This window comes from Uloborus diversus, chromosome 4, assembly GCF_026930045.1.
Source record: "Uloborus diversus isolate 005 chromosome 4, Udiv.v.3.1, whole genome shotgun sequence".
Lineage (NCBI taxonomy): Eukaryota > Metazoa > Arthropoda > Arachnida > Araneae > Uloboridae > Uloborus > Uloborus diversus.
Genome location: NC_072734.1, coordinates 139912767 through 139930652, shown reverse-complemented (window position 1 = coordinate 139930652; position 17886 = coordinate 139912767). Strand labels below are relative to the sequence as shown.

Here is a 17886-nt window from a genome sequence, read left to right as displayed (position 1 = left end):
TGTGTATATTTTTTCATTAATTGTTTTAAATTTTTCATTTTTTATGGTCATTCCCTAACAAAAAAAAATGTACATTCAAATTGAATCACATCCAATTGATATCTGATTGAATCAAAAATTGGAAAAAGAATTTAAAGCGGCTTGATAAGAACTTTGTTCTTAACCAGATTTAATTATTGCAGAGGTTCATAATCTAAGACATATATAACTTTAAGAAGTATACCATGAATTATTCAGGAATACTCCGTGATTGTACTACCAATGAAGTATGGTGTTTGTTCGAATCAAATAGCAATCCGAAAAAAAAACCTTTTGAGTCTTAATTTTCATTTAAATCTTCAATTATGTTTTTTTTTTTTTTTTTTTTTTTTTGAGGTCAAAGATTATTGTTTGCATGAGGAAAAAATGCCCCCGAAAAAGGGCATTTTTTTCAAAAATCAAATTCATGTATACATCTTAGAAAACATCCTTAAAACTAATTTACTGGGGGGGGGGGGAATCTTTTGTGAAATAAGGTCCTGTATATTACTTGTGAAGTTCTTACAGGTTAACCCAGTTGTTTCCAAACTTTTCCGATTCGTGGCACCCTTGAATTGAACCCTAGCCTTGTATATACATTATATAATGTTATATAGACACTTCGTGGCACCCCTCGAATCCCCCCGAGGCGCCCTTTCAGGAAAAACCCTGGGTTAACCTGAGCCTACTGAGTGATCTGTCATAAGACCACTACATATCAACTGATTCCCAACCCAACAATTTTGTTTAGAGAACAGTAAGGAACCTGCGTGATAAGGATAAACTTCAGTAATGTCCGAATACGTAACCCTTAAATGCATCGCGTTGCCACTTCGCAACATAACCAATTCAGTCTTCTGAAACACTATAAGAACAAATTGAAATCTGCAGTTGCCGATAACCAAGAAAATACTGACTGAAGATGGTATTAAATCACTTCTAAACTTGTAAATGTACCAATCTGATGGGAAACCACTGGTGCGCACCCGAGGAGAAGGGAGAAGGAGGAGTAATGGCGCAGACTGCGCCATTGAAATTTTTAAGGGGAGTGTTTTAATGGGCATTTTTCTCCTTTTTAGGGGGCTCTCCCTCTTAGGGGGTCTTCATGCTTTTTTATGGGAGAGGGGAGGGAGCCCTTGCTCTTAGGGCGCATGGGCATCCTTTGGAAAGCAAAAATATACATACTTCGCCATTTGAAGATGCAGGACTTCATTTTTTGTCAGTGCGCTTGAAAATGACTACTTTTAATTTTATTATGAATAAAGTTTTACTAGTAAGGCATGCTTATAATTTTTATCAATGCTTGGGGACAGTTGACGGTGAATTATTTAGGGTTTTTTCAGTTAGAGCACGATACTGCCAAGTGGTTGCTTAACCATAAATCATATCAACATTTAAACTATGATTTTTGAAAGTTTTTTTCTCATGATTTGAGCAGAAGTTTAAAACCAACGAACACATTTTAAAGTATTTTGCAAAAATCATTCATTTAATACGTAAAGGCGGACGATTAATTCAATTCTGATGTAAAAGAAATGAAATAATTGATTATTGTGAAAAATAGTTCCAATATAAAAATTTTTTTTGGATGTATTTATATCTTTTTATGAGCAGTCACATGCTAAAGCTTCTTTCAGTGCAAGCATAGGGTAGCTTCCCGTTTGCTTCAGGCATCCAGGTCAAACCGGAAAAAAATTAAGGCATTTTTTTGTAAGTTGTCAATAAATTGACTCAATCGCAATGGCATTGGTATACATTAAATCGTATTTTTCTTACGATTTTAGCATGTTCACTTTTATATCAATACAAAAAATTATAAAAATTAAAAAAAAGAAGAAGCTATGCTTATTGGAACTACCTCAAACTGTTTGTAAAAATTAACACAACGGTTTCCCAAAACATTTAAATTAAGGTTAAATCATATCATTGCTTCCCTTCCCACAAAAAATAGTTAAAACAGCCATCAAACATACTCCTCTTTCAAATACAGATACAAGTATGTAACAAAAAAGAGCAACTTAGTACTGATAATACAAATTGAATGAATTTATTAAAGACAGTTAAAGGAAGCTTAAGATAGTAAAAACTTTCATAATTTAGTGAAAAGAAAGTAATTGCTTGCGAAATCAGTATATCGTCGTCACCTCAGAGCAGCACTAAGACATTTAATCCTAGGAATACCACTAAAATATCCAACTGTTGCTCTGATGTGACGATATATAGTTTCTCCACATACTAAGCAGATGTTTTCTGACATATTTATTATTTATTCTTATATTCATTGATTTAACCTTTGAATCAGTTCTAAAGCTTTATTAAAGAACTCATCAGAACGTTTTGCATAATAGCTCCTTATAACATAATAGTGTACATAATAGGGCGCGTAATTCGAAAGGCATATTTTTGAATGTAAACAATCACGAAAACTGCAGTTGTGGAAAAAAACCCAGAAAGCTAGTGTTCAGTGATTGTTTCAACACCTGTGGCAATTTCGACCTACATTATTTCTTTTCATATAAAAGCATTAATTTGTTTGGGCAGTAACGCTCACATATCTATTCAGCATGTTGAGGTGCCAGACAGTAACTGTGTTATTGGTAGTTATCCTGCAGGTCACAACAGTGGTACGTAAATAATCTTTAACTACAACTACTTTATAATACACTATCATACACCTTACTTCACATACACATTACGTAAGAAGTTAAAAAACCCTCATTATAGACATACATATTAAATTTTAAAATCAATCAATAACAATTAGAATAATTTAATTATGCTAATCTCTCTATCAACATAATCAAAAATAACAACTTATTTCAATTTCAACGTCAATCAATAACAATCATAATAATTTAATTATGTTAATCTTTCTATTAACATAGTCAACGATAACAATTCATTTCAGTTTAAACTCAATCAATAACAATTTTGATAACCTAATTATGTTAATCTATCAATTAACATAATCAACAATAACAATTCATTTCGATTTCAACTTCAATCAATAACAAGTATAATAATTTAATTATGTTAATCTCTTTATAAGAAGTTCAGTCTATAACACTCTGTTAAAAATATTCCAACCCACTTTTACGTGATATACTGTAAGAATAGAAAAATGTTGCGTTGATCAATGCAAATTTGGTTTGGAGTTATCTTTAGGGACACTATTCACATTCTTGTCAAAAGCGCATATTTATTTCTTCCAACATAATTAGAATATGTTATGTACTAGTAGTATTTACACAAAAGTAATTTGTTTAAAACTTTGAAAGCATTCAAAGTACACAAGCATTAGCTGGGATGATTAGGATGATAACTTACTGTAAAAAAAAAATAAATAAAAAAAAAATAAATAAAAAAAATAAAAAAAATAGTGGTACGAAAAACTCTGTAGGAAACTGATTCCATTACGTTTTCTAGTAACCGACAAAGCTTCTACTTTAAGTAATGAAATAATGTTACAAAAGAAGAAACTGTATCAGTTGTTAGAAAAAATTCTGGAGCCTCAGCTTCCTAGAGATTTTCTAGTAGCACTGTATTTTTTTTAGTGTATCCCATCTTCAAATTCTTAATCAGAAATGAAATACAGATGAAGAGTTTAATAAATAGCTCCCGCTTTAGAAAACAATATTGTTGTGCAAATAAAGTAATTGCCAGGGGAAAAATTGTATACATGTGTTTTTCGGCTACATTATACGGAACATGCATTTTCATTATCCCGAAAAGTTTTGAGCTTTTAAAAAACAGTCACCAAGCAGATTTCATAACTGCTGGTTGGCGCCGGAAGCTAAAAACTTCTGTATTTAAAATTGGACTCTTTGTAATCCCGACCCCTAGAAATGTGAAATATGCTTGGTTTTAATAGCATTGATATTCACATTTATAGCTTCCTATTCTGTCGTGCTAAGCACAAAACTCGTATCTGCACTTTTTATCAAAATTGAGTTACTGTCACCAGGTGATTTTTCACCACATATTTTACCTAAATACAAAATTTTATAGTCTTTTGAAAATAGGAAATATTTTTAAAAAAATTCTGAAAAAGTTGCATCCGAATCAAATCATGGAGGCGCAAAACTTATAAGAGCGGCAATTTCTCATTTAGAACTAAGATGCAGATACGACTTTTGCGCTTAGCACGGCAGTATTGCGAACTCCACACATGAGTTCATGAGCCAATGATGAATCAAAAGTCATCAACACGAGCATTTGGGTCATTCTCGCAAAAACAGGACAAATCATGTGCTGAACTTAAATTTTCTTTTCAATTTTAATAGTTACCACCAATAAATCATATATTTTCATTGATTCTCCAGTTAGTTTTGCTGCATAATCAAGTATTAATGGTTTGTACACTATGCTACATTTATGTTAATGATAAAAAAACTGTTTTCCCCTTAAAAATGGATGCACACTAACAGTTTTAGAATCATTGTTTCACTTGAGGCAATGAGAAGTAAAGAACTTTGCGTAAGTGGACTGTTTTAAATGGTGAGAATAACGCATACTAAGTTCAGATCACAGGTAGGTATTTTTTCTGAATCGTGCTACATACCAATAGATGCCAGGGGTATTGTAACCATTTCTTTTTTCAAAAGGATGAGCGTTTTTTTTTATGGCCATCCCCGAAACTTTAATTTTGATACTTACACCCCTTTGCTTCTGTGGGTGCTTCATTTTATGTTTGCTCTGTGATTTCACTTTTCTTCATGATTAGAACGATTTTTTTTAAATCTTAGTCGTCCACTCTGTTTCGCATTTCATGTGTTACAAGAAGGTAAAGTATTTTTTGACCCTTCATAAATTACTTATATACAAACCATCGATACTTGATTATACACAAATAAACAAAGAATCAATGAAAAATATGATAAATTATTGATGATTGACTAAATTGATAAAAAAATTCAAAAGTGTAAAACATGATTTGTACTACTTTCGCAAGAATGGCCCAGCCATTTACAAAGCTCAAGATAATTTATTTTTTCAAATGTTTAAACACTTCACTTTCTGATATTCTCTCTTTTGAACGCCACGAAAGAGATGACAATTTGTCAGGGGGTTCCAACCACCAAGAGATGACGTCATTAGTCATTAGCCATTATAGCGCCATTTTTTTTAGTCATTAGTTTGTAGTTACGTATGATAACTACAATCCGACCGACTACAGGTGAAATTCATATTTTTTGTGATGCCAGGGGGGAGAGGGGGGACGGGGTGTCAATAAATGAGCGATCGGCAGCACGATCGCAATTAAACTACGTAAAGCCAATGACAACTAATTGTTCGTCCAAATCGAGCTAATTTACTGATGAATAAGTCATCTGTTTTTGTGATAGTTTATATGAATAAGATATGTTTTAAGAGTGATTTTTATGCGTAATGTCATTTTTTTACGAGTATTTTCTTTTACAGACAGTGCATGGAGCACCAGAAGGTAAGTAACACATGTCAAATATTTTAAAACATGAGAAAAATTACATGGCGAAAATTGGAGACAAAATTGTAGAAATAGCTCAAAAAAAAAAAAAAAAAAAAAAAAAAAAAAAAAAAAAAAAGAATTTTTAGAATTTTGAAAACAATTGCCAGTTTAAATTGATCTAGTACGAAGTTTTAACTAGAGAAAATTGTGAAGAAAATAAACAGGAAAAACGCGTACAAACACGCGGAATCGAGGGTGGGAGAAGAGGCAGAAGTTTCAGAAGGGTAATTCACAAAAAGTAACTAAGTAAAACAATTTGAATTTTACAAAAAGGGGAATTTCGGCTTCTTTTTGTAATAATATTCTTTGAAATTTGAGGCTCGATGAGTCATCTCTCTTTTTCAGACTACTCACTTATTTAAATGTATAATAATACACGGTAGAAGCCAAAACAGAATAATACATAAGAAAAGAATACAATTATTTTTGAATACGTCGTATTTAATACTTTTTTCAAACATTGGAATTAGCAATTTTTGAAAAATCCTGACCTACCGAGAAGAAAAAGATGGTCGCATTCAGACTCAGTGCTACAAGATACAAATACATAGAAATCAAATTAAAAAAAATAAAAGGAATGACACAACCCGAGTTTTGTAGGTGGTTATGCGTTTTTGTGTAGGTGCATTAAATAATTGTGTAGTATTAGTCTCTAATCTATCTCTATAAAATCTCTAGCGTAGTTTCGCATCGATGAGAGTCCCGTGCCTCCGTCTGGTGGGAAAACTGAGAGTGAAAATTATCTGCCATCTACATCCGCGCCTTAATCATGGCACATGAAAGACTGGATACCGTGTCGGGAATCGCACTAGGTATGCAAAAAGTAAAAAAGCCTAACGCAACTGCATTAGAAAGAAATAAAGCAAAAAGAAATAGTTTTGTAGGCGTGTGTAGTTTATTCATAAGCTTTGATGGAGAGTCTCTCCTTGGCAGCAGAAGGCTGCAAGAAAACAGATTACAAGGAAAATTTTTTGCGGGAACAAAGCAAAAAACATTTTTTCCTGCTCTTAGTGTGACCCATAATTGGTAGCTAGATGTGCAACTGTTCATTAATAATACTCATAAGCGACTGAGGAAAAGCAATTAAATGACCATATGTGAATATGGAACTTTTGGGATCGACAGGAGGTTGTTTTATGATGTACTTAATGATAATCAGAGCTACGTTTCGAAAATTTCCGTGCGGTTCACTTTCCTCTTGAATAGAGGTATCCAATAGTATGTGAATGTGAGATAAAACTGAAATAGTTAAGACGACTTACTTCTTTCAAAATGAACAGTTTGAACATTAGTTTTGAAAATCACACGATTATTAGCGTTGCGCTAATCGAAGTCCTTGTGGAAAATATCCATGCAAATCCTTAAGTTTGCCTATGCGCAAGAGGGCGCTTTTCGTTTATGCAAATCAACCACCATAAAGTTAAAAAATCAGTAATCCAACGTCAGAAAGCACAAATATTTGCAAATATTTGTGCTTTCTGACGTTGGATTACTGATTTTTTGAATTTTCAGCACAAAGGTATTTATTTGTTATTTGTTATTTGTTATTTGTTATTAATCACCATAAAGTTAACTTACTGTCGGTTCAATTTCGTTAGTTGCCTCCTTTTTATTGTATCGTAGATTTAATAACTTTGATGTTGATCGACTAGTGGCTATTTGTTAGCAATGGCGTCCTTACATTTGCATAGTTGAAATAAAGTTGATTTGTTTTATAGATAGTTAGTTACCTTAGCATTTTCTTTAAGCATATAATAAATGAACTCGTACAAGGTAATGAATTTTTTTTAACCAGATTCATACTATAAAAGTACATCGATCATAGTGTGAAACGTATTTATTTGTTTTTTTAGAGTCACAGGGTCATGAAGCAGAAAGGATAGTTGGAGGTCAAGATGCGGAGCAAGGGATGTATCCTTGGACGGTAATTGGATATTATATTAAATAGAGAATACCATTTCTAGTTTAAATACAATCCTGCAAGTAACGATTTTTTTAACAATTCGTTATTTTGCCTACCTCTGAGACCAGTGCAAATAGTGGATATGACATCGATGATTAAGAAAGAAAAAAAAACACCGGTGTTTTGAAGCATGGATTTTTTTCCAATTACAGACAAGCATATATCGTCGCCTCAGAGCAACAATAAGATTATTGCGCAGTGATAATTATAGTTACAGCCGTTATATTATAAGCATATTATATTATATTTATTATAAGGTTAAGTTATATTATATTTAAAGTAAAAGCAGTATTATTTATAGTAACAGCAGTAATAATTATAGTACAGCAGTTATTATTAACAGAAGGTTATTTCTGGGATTAGATATCTTACTGTTGCTCTAAGGCGACGATACATATAGGGGCGTCCCTCGTATACAGTACAGTCGTCCCACAGTACTTCTACAATACGGTTTCTATATAATACGGTACACATCTCTTGATTTACATTATTTATAAGTCTCTTATAACACGGTTTCGATATAACACGGAACGCGGTTTCCATATTACACGAAACATGTTGACATGACTTATGGTATATAGATGACTAACTAGCTTAAAAAAATGAGTAAAAAAACTATTTATAAAAAAGTCTCGTATAACACGGTTTCGATACTACACGGAACGAATTAAGCGTGTTATACAAGAAATACCTGTAAATATTTTTTTTTCAAAGTGAAAATAAAGTCAAAATCAATTAACAATTATGAATCATCGAAAATTCATTACTTTCAATTAAAGTAGCAGAGAGAATAAGTACCTGAAGCACGTTATTAAATTACATAACATTGAAAATGCCTTTACAAATTAGTAGGAATAATTGTGTAATGCCTTTACAATTTTTCACCTGATTAATATAAAACTCTTATTCAGCAATCAATCAAAAGCAGTTAGAGAAATCAGAAAATATTTTCCATACTAGTTTACTCGAAAAGTATAACAAGTGAAAAAAAAAAAAAAAAAAAACTAAAAGCACAAATATGCATAAAAATATTTATTTTCAATAGCATGAAACAGTTAGAAAAGTATACTAATGAGAACTTTTCATCACTCCAATATCTAATTAGAGTATTTGAGACTCCAAATAGCTCACCTCAAATTCACTATCTCGTATAGCTGTGCCACGGAGAGATGGTGCATGAACTGGAATCGGAAACAGAACACTTCATTTTGTAGCAGGTTCGATCAGCGAGAACGTAAAAGCTTTACTGCTTGCGCGTTCTTGCGAATCCTACCCATAACAAATAACAAAATGGAGTCGCCTGTTTCCGCATCCAGTTCATCCACCATCTCTGTGGCACATCGCTAATATCGCTAGGTAAACAAATACCAGGGAGTGGGAAAGAGTAGTATAAGCAAAGTTTGATGATACAGCAGAGTTTAATAAAATGGTTCTGCTTAAAAGAAAAATCAGGGTTGGCTTCATACTTGTTGGGAAAAAAGAAAAGATGAGAAAGTACTGCCTGAATTTAAGCATATTATGCTAAATGATCACCTTTTTCACTAGTTGTTGATGCATATTCTCTTTCGATTAGATTTTTAACTAATGACGGATTTACAAAATTTTACCTACTCCAATGTTATCTTTTATTTGATAGGTTTTCATCATTTAAAAAAGGAAGTTCAGATCAAGTTTTTTTAATTATTGTTCTGGCTTTATAATTTAATATCTATTCATTGTCTGATCTAGCCTTCCTGGTGGTGGAGACTGTTTTATTTACCCGAGGCAACTGCATTTTCCAGCAAGATTTTTGCTTTTAACACTTCTTCTTTTTATTAAAGATACATTATTATTTAAATTAATATATTCTGTATTTTAGCATAACATTTTAACAATGGCATGTTTTTAAACATTTAACATTTTAACATTATCGAAGGAACCAATATTTTTCTACTTATTTCTGACTTTTAATCGTTTCTAATTTAAGGTTGCCCTGTTTTACAATAACCAGTTCATCTGCACCGCATCAGTTATTTCCCCCACAAATGTCATGACAGCTGCTCATTGTGTTGTCTTGTGAGTATATCTACTTTGGAATTTAAACTCGAGTGAAGAATAGGGATATGCATTGGTTATATAGTGTATTTACCGCTGTGGAAAACTGGGGATTTTCTGGTTGCTTACATTCTATAACTGCATTGCAACCACAGTACTTATCGGCATGTTTGGTGAAAGCAGGGGCCCCCACAGGGGGGGGGGGGTGAGTTATGGCCTAAGTTGCTGCCATAAAAATTTTTGAGGGGAATTTTTTATATATATATATATATATATATATATATATATATATATATATATATATATATATATATATATATATATATATATATATAAATTCAAATTTATTTATTAATATATTTTTAATTTAAATTTTTGTTTTATTGAGCAATCACGTTTGCTTATTGTTCTCACTTGACTGTTTTTGGCGTCTTATCATTTTATTTTCCCACCGCCTCCCTCTGCCAGCACCACCGTCGAGCGGCCTCACGATGCTGCTCCTCTAGCGAAAACCGTCTCCTCGCTAGAGGAGCGTACATATCCTACACACACACACACACACATATACCGACACAAACACTCACGCCTATACACACATACACACACATGCACACACAAACACACATGCCGACAGATAAAAACTCGTGATTGCGAAAAACATAATTTGAATTCAAAATGTCAAAATTCAATTTTTTTTTTTTACTTTATTTTATTCTGTTTATATTTTATTTCATTTATTTATTTAGTGCGTGTGTGTATGTCATCAGTGGGGTAGCACAGAACTTTTCTAATGAAATAATAATAATAATTAGAAATAAATAAATAAAAGTGTTTTTAAAAAATGAATAAAATACAAAAAACAGAGCTGAAAAATAAAAAAGGGAAAGAGGGTCGGGATTTTTTTTGTCTTTTTTTTGGGGGGGGGGGGAATTTGCGCCATTGAACTGGGCAGGACGGCACCTCTGGGTGAAGGAAATTCTGTTTCGTCCAGGTTAAATGGCAAGAAGTTGCTGACCTGCATACAGGGAAGGGTTGAGAACCCCCCATTTCCCCTTGTACTGAATTATGAACATTCGAAGTTAACTTCCTTTTTTTGGCAAAAATAAACGCCACTTGGAAGATTCCGTCCAAACATGCCTGATATTTCGCTGAATGCCTTGGACTGTCTTTGCAGTCTCTCTATCCAGACATAGATCTGGCGGTATAAGGTGTTTAACTTTTGATAGAAATGTGAAAATTTATGTGCCCTGCTGCTGTTCATTCATCGACTCTCCCTTTCATATCTTGAATTGTATTAGTGCTCCTGTGAGGCAGCTGTAAGGGGGCACCTTTGGGGTTAAAGTGAGAGGGATGAGGTCATTAGTTTAATTTCGCAACATGGTCTCTTGGACCTGGTTCATTTGATCTAGGGCAGGGGGGATGAGAAATAAGAGAAAGTAAGCAAGTTGCCAAGCGCCAATATTACCCCTATTCTATGCTCTTACCCAAACTTGCAGTATAGTGTACCATAAAACGGTACAACTTTGTGCCAAGAGGGGCAACAATGAGCCACTGTTGCCATGGCGATGATTTTGCTCTCTAGTGGCCTATTTTTCGAACTTACGTGCTCGAAAAAAAAAATCACCAGGTAGTGTAACCATTTAGGTAGTTAAAAGACGCTTCATCAGAGATTGCCATCATTTTTGCATGTCTCAGATAATTTAATCGTTCTTAGTGCATGATTCGACTCACTCGTGGAACAACCAAAAGTCTCCTTTGGCCAGATCACTAAAACTTTTTTCCAAGATCTGGTAAGTTCAGATTTGCTTTACTAATTTATCGGTTATGAATTAAGCCGCTTGTTTACTTAAAATGTTTCGTAGTTTTCACAAGCTCTCAACATTTATCGAAAATGGGAATGTTGGGGTACAACAATGGGCCACCTCTTTTTCACTGTTTTTTAGTGGCTTGGGGCTTCATTTTATTCTCTGTAGGGATGCTTTCGTCACATTTTGTGTTATTTATTGTAAAAAATGGCAAGAAAAGAAAGAAGAAGGCATAGGGGTCGCCCTGTTGCCCGTACTCATGAACCCGTAATAGGAGTTTTTGAAGAAGGTGCTGACTAAAAGCTGGACCAAATACAAACTGAGATAATTTTTAAAAATAATTTATTTTGATGAGATTTGGAATAAAAAATGTGATTTCGCATTTTAGTTTTCAAAAAAAAAAAAATTTTTTTTTTTTGATATCTTTTAAAATTTGTGTGTGTGTGTCAGATCAACGTATTTTCTGAGACCTATGTATAGGCAGGTACCTAGCCTATAGTTGGTGAGATTTTTCTAGTTTTCAAATGTTTCTATGTGAAAACCTAGGCAGATCATAAAGAACATTACCTACGTTTACTACGTTGAACTTTATTAATCACCCAAAATGACAAGTGATGATTAAGTTTTTAAAAAATTGAAAAAAAAAAAAAAAAAAGGCAAATGATGGAACAAAAAAAATTCTTTATACAGTTTCTAGCAGAAGACAACATGTAGTCTAAGACAACAATAGGTCAGATCAAGTTTTCACTGTGTTTTCTAAGTTAAAATGAAGTGGCTCATAGTTGTACCCAATAGGGGTACAACTATGGGCCACGGGGAAAAAAAATTCCCCTTCCTCTTCTTTCCAACTTATATTTTTTTTAAACATTTCATTCGAAAGACGAGATGTATAGCTACCATTGCTAAAGTCCTCAAATTTCTAAATCAAAAATATACACGGAATTTTCATTGAAAACATCGAAAAGTGGCCCATAGTTGGACCATTTTACGGTAGTTCCAATAAGTTGAAACTTGACTTTGACGGTGCTTACTGGGCATGGGGGTAATAAGGAAGGTTTATTGGCGATAAGTTGAATTGCGTTACTTTTGTAGTAGTTTTGCAAAATTATTCAAACTCAAATCCACGCCAATAACGCTTCTCTTTTTCACTTAAAAAAAAACATTTTTGAACTGAAACTTCAATTTACCAGAGCTAGACTACACCAGCTTGTTTACTGTGCATTTTAAAACTCTTTCCATGCTTTCCAGTGAAGGGGTTGTCCAGCCCGCTGAATCCTTCTACGGCATTGCCGGTAACGTAAACAAGAGTTCGCCGGTCTACCGCGTCAACTTCGCAACCGTCACCCCTCATCCCGAGTACGAGAACCTCGACAACGATGTGGCCATCTTCAGAACGACGGAACCTATTCCAATTAGTGACGAGTTGAGACCGATATGCATTGCCGCAGCAGACTCTGATGCTGAATATACCACTGCTCTTATAATGGGATGGGGACGTACGAATAGAGTTAGAAGTAAGTAAATAATTTTTTTTTGAGAAAATAAAAGCTTTATAAGAGAATATATAAAATATGAGGGGGTAAAAATAGATTCTGTAACAATTAATCAGAAGTACTGCAACGGAATTAACCTTCTGAGGAATAGTCACTTCGCTTAAGGCCACCGAATCTTTTGTTTTCAGCTCTCAGACCCTGGCTTCTACAGATAGATAAATAAAGAAGAAGATGGAGTGGCTTCGAACGAAGCCAATGGGGGGGGGGGGGGGGTAAAGTTACGTGCATTTCATGAACTGTTTTTTTCCTTACGATTACATTGTTATCAGAACTTGCTGCCAAAATATGTAAAACGATCCGTTGTGCAGATGACGCTTGTTAAGAGCTTGTCTCATATATCTTCCTCCTTATAGTACATCAAAAGAAAACATGCAATGTAGCAGTTTACATCTCAGCGCTGAAATCTATAGACAAAATAGGCGTTTCCTGGGTACGTTATGTTTCCATGAAATTCGCTGCCACCGCGGTTTTGGACAGTTAAAACTGAGGGTGCATATGGCATCTTTTAGGGCGAAACGTTGTAGTACCAGAGGCAGCTCCTTAAGGATGCTATTTTGCCACTTATCCTTAAAGGTGCCAGAGGGAACCAAATGGCGCCCTGAAGGATGTCATTGGGATGCTAAAGGGATAGGTACATAGAAAATACATTCATGTAACTTTATGCGCCCTCCTCTCTCTCACACTCTCCGTTTATCTTTCCTACTCTTTATGGGCCATGTTAGCCCGATCGGTAGAGTGTCGGATTCGGGGCCCGGAGGGTCCTGAGTTGGAACCTCGATGGTCGAAGACCCATCGTCGTCATTAAAGGGGACTGGGCGACGCTAAATATGCTCGTGGTCTCAATGTCCTCCAAGTGAAACGATACCTCTGGGGGTGCTAACACCAGGTAGCTATTAGCTCCTGGTCTAGTTCTAAATTCTCATTAACTGTTCGATCCGGTGATGGTGCTGCCATCTATCAGTATAAAAAATAATGGAGGCAAGGCACTTAGTATGCAGTCCTCGACATAAATACAGTTGTAGTAGTTGTGACTCGGAATCGAAATCGAAATCGAAATTCCTACTCTTTATCCGAATGGCACTCATAAGGAGGTCTCGCTAATGCTACAGCGATTCTCCCTAAAAAGCGCCGTATGAAACCTGCAGTTTTTTCTGCGTAGCATTCATTCTGCTGATTGCTTAGCAGAAACATGTTCTGAAACACGGCATTAACAAGAGACTATTTTTCTGGGATTTATTAATTGGTTTGTTCTGAAAAATCCACACCATAACCTCTAAAATCCCTAGATGGGTGCTATTTGTGCGGTAGAGAGATCGCCTGTTTTTGTAAAAAAGATTTTTAAGTAATATTCCCCTTTGATAATTTTGTACATTTACTTTTCTGCAGTTATCCAATTAAACATAATTGATGGGAAAGTAATGCATCCTAAATAAAGTTCACATTTCTTCGGAATCTTTCTAATAATTGTTTGTTTTTTCCAGTTTTGCCCACCAGGATTCCTGATATCTTGCAATGGGGAAATCAAAGAATAGTACCGAACGAACAATGTGGGGTCATTTATGGTGGAGCTGTAGACGAAAATAAAATATGTGCAACCGGCAGGAGGACTGGCGTTTGCAATGTAAGTTGCCCTTCCCCCTTTTACCCCCACTTATTTCCAACTTATTATGTAAAACACATGTTGAATAACTCGCGTATTACTGTAAAATGGCCAATGAGATGACTTTGATACTGCTTCGTGTCTATGGAGTTTTGAATTATATCAAAAGTCAGGACGATTGAGGTCGCCAGCTCCAGCGCCTCTTAACTGAAAAGAACAGCACTAGTTCAGCTCTTCAAGTGGCACCAACTCCAATTTCAAAACATGCAGTGTGGGGATCAACGCTCGATATTTCTCAGTTTATCCAGACAACCGCATAGTTACTGCAGGGAACGTTTTAAGAATAGACTTCTAAGTTGCACTAGTTACAAAATGCATCATGAAATCCATGCATACTGAGGGAAAAGTGAAATAAAATCTGTTCATTTTCTTTAGAGCCCAGTTAAGCTTAGTATATTTCACTCCCCCCCTCCACATTATCTTATCTTTACTAATAATAAAGCTGAAAGTCTCTCTGTCACGGTCTCTCGCTCTGTCTGGATGTCCGGAACTCTCTATCTAGATCTCTGTGATGCGCATAGCGCCTAGACCGATTTTCATGAAATTTGGCACAAAATTAGTTTGTAGCATGGGGATGTGCACCTCTAAGCGATTTTTCGAAAATTTGATTTTGTTCTTTTTTTCTTCCAATTTTAAGAACATTTTACCTATCAAATTATCATAACGTGGACGAGTAAATTACCAAATTATCATAACGTGGAAATGTAACATGGGCAGGCAATTTAACATAACAAGAAGGCGAGAAATTCATCGTCCATTATTTGTAAATATACTGGCGAACCAAATGACCTTTTAATTTTCTACTACGGACAAAACCGTGCGGGTACCACTAGTTTATTATAAAACAAGTTGGTACTTGGGTACTTCTGTTTTACCTGAAACAACTAGCCACCATGTGCACTTGGATTAAACAAGTTTTATGAATCACTACCTATAGCTTTGAGTAAAGTAATAATCTATAGCTTTAGGTGGGATCCGAATCACGAGATTATAATAGGAAAAAATAATATATTACAGATCAACAACACGTAGTGTTTAAAGATGCGTTTACATGACACAATACAGATTTGTGTACTCAGTTAAAGGTTAAAAACTACCTGTTGCTCCTCCCCACGTGTCGATCAAAATATGTCAGTCGCCACTCTCCCACTGCGCTATCTTTCAACAATATTCATGGTTCCCATCTTGCCCTATCGCAGTGTATCATTTGGTCCGGATGAAAAACCCTTCTATTGATGCGAGCTTTTTAAAACTAAACTTTGACAAAAAAATAAATAAATAAAATAAAATAAAATAACGTTTCACAGTAAACTAAACAGAATTTTAATGATAACAAACTAAATTATTTATTTTTATGTTAAATATAAATCTATTAGAGGGCGGTCCTTAATTAAAGAAAGTGGTAAGAAATGGAGGCTACCACCACTGGCCTCAGTAGCCAAATATGGTAATTTTTATCTTCTGTAAAATGGCAGTCACTGTGACCTTCCAACAATCGACTTATTCGACGAATTTTGTCTAACAATTCAACAAAAGTTGGAGTTCTATTCGGCAAAATTATGATCATTCGGAAAAATTTGGGAGTTCCATTTGGCAAAGTGATAATTACCCCCTCCAAAAATTTTTAAGTTTGGGGTGCCTTTGCTTCTGTGCCGACAAGGTAAGTTCCATAAGTAATGCGACCAACTTATTCCTGACGCAACAATACCGTGAAGTGTGTTCTAACCAGCTAGGTTGGGGGAGGGGGGGGGGTATTAGCTTCAAAACATACCTGGTCTCTTGTGACTGCACGTTGCCGGAAAATCGGTACGTGTGTCCCCTTGAACTCCGTTTTGAGTTTGTGTAACATGGCACAGTGAATGATACTGTGGAGAAACGGTACCTTAGAGCAGGAATGAAAATGGAGGGAGCAAGTCCGATCATTGGTTTAGCAAAAGATGATTCAAAGACCGCAAGTCACGTGACACATCAACGACGAATGGTTGACACGTTTTAAGTGAAGCAAGCTAAAGAAACATGATTTCATCCAATGCTTTGCTTTGAAACCTATCACGTGACTTGAGGGTTTTGGTTTTATGAATGAAAGTCTTCACTCTCTCCGTTTTGTCTCTTTTCAATGAACGGTCGCCATCAAATTTTGCGTTAAATTTTGGAAGTCTGCCACCGCGCGATGCCGAAGCGACATCAAGGACGCGTGGAAGCTTCATCACGACAACGCGCCGAGTCACTTCGCCTTCATTGCTAATGATTTCCTGGCCAGAACCCACACACTATTGGTTCCTCAGCCTCCCCACCTGGCTCCCGGTGACTTTTATTTGTTTCCTCGGTTAAAATGAGCCATGAAAGGAACATATTGAAATCATCCAAGTGCATGTTACATCGACTCTGAAAGAGATTCCGGAAAAGGCATTATATGATACCTCCTAAGCATAAAAACACCGCCTCTAGAAGTGTATCGACGCAAGAGGGTGCTATTTTGAGGATTTTTGATTCCTTGTACGAATACATTCTGTATTTTTTTTTAAAGAATTCAGTCACATTACTTATGGAACGCACCTTGTATGTATCATTGTATCGTAAACTGATTTCTTAAAAATTACTTTGCAGGGTGATTCTGGAGGACCTCTTGTCCACATGCGTGATGACACACCAATCCAGATCGGTGTCACTTCCTTTGTGAATGCTCTGATTGGCTGCGGAAAGACTTTCGGACCCGCTGCATTCACCCGAGTCAGCAGATACAACGAGTTCATCATGTCGAACGCGGACAACGTGTGCGTGGAATGATTTACAGCAAAATGCAATTCAATCAACGAAATTGTTGAAGATCAGAAAACATGTTGTAATCTGTAATTTATGCCGAACCCATGTTTGTAGAATAAATACTGTTTCGAATGTAGTGGTTGGTGATTTTGCATTTAGAATACATAAGTCCTTCTTATTCTAGCTAAGTATTATTCATATTATTCTGCATGAACAAAAACACCTCTCTGTAGTCAAAAACACTGCTATAAACTCAAAGCAAACAAAACTTAGCTATTCATTTCCAGATACGTAGCTGTTAATTCAGAAGAACATGATCTAAATAGACATTTTCTTACTGTTATTATTGTTCGTGTCAGCTAGAGTGACAACTATAGGGCACGCGGCTTCACTTTTACAACTGTATTGAAATTTGGTATGAAATCCGACCTCACATGGCATGAGGACCCGTTTATTTCCTCATCGCAGCAAGACTTCTCTGACCACTAGACAAGTCTGTCGGCTATTTTCAGACTAAAACATTCATAGCAGGGCAGGATAAAGGTTTTTAAATTGTTACTTTCCAGTTTTGCCCTATGGCACGTAGCAGAATTAACCTGGAA

At 35.2% G+C, this 17886-nt stretch overlaps 1 protein-coding gene across 1 annotated transcript; it reads left to right on the top strand.

Moving 5' to 3' along the window:
- The first annotated feature begins 2539 nt into the window (after positions 1-2539).
- On the top strand, positions 2540-17420 carry LOC129220463 (chymotrypsin-1-like). The gene is made up of 7 exons (XM_054854884.1): positions 2540-2642; positions 5440-5461; positions 7360-7430; positions 9436-9524; positions 12557-12822; positions 14343-14482; positions 17129-17420. The coding sequence occupies exons 1-7, from the start codon at positions 2583-2585 to the stop codon at positions 17306-17308; spliced, it is 828 nt and encodes a 275-aa protein (XP_054710859.1). The 5' UTR covers positions 2540-2582; the 3' UTR covers positions 17309-17420.
- Positions 17421-17886: the final 466 nt, after the last annotated feature.

What these genes read in the sequence shown, in the direction of transcription:
- LOC129220463 (XM_054854884.1), top strand. Translation starts at nt 2,583, where the DNA reads ATGTTGAGGTGCCAGACAGTAACTGTGTTATTGGTAGTTATCCTGCAG. An exon ending in AGTGCATGGAGCACCAGAAG is followed by an intron (nt 5,462 to 7,359) that starts GTAAGTAACACA and finishes TTGTTTTTTTAG; the next exon opens with AGTCACAGGGTCATGAAGCA. An exon ending in GCTGCTCATTGTGTTGTCTT is followed by an intron (nt 9,525 to 12,556) that starts GTGAGTATATCT and finishes CATGCTTTCCAG; the next exon opens with TGAAGGGGTTGTCCAGCCCG.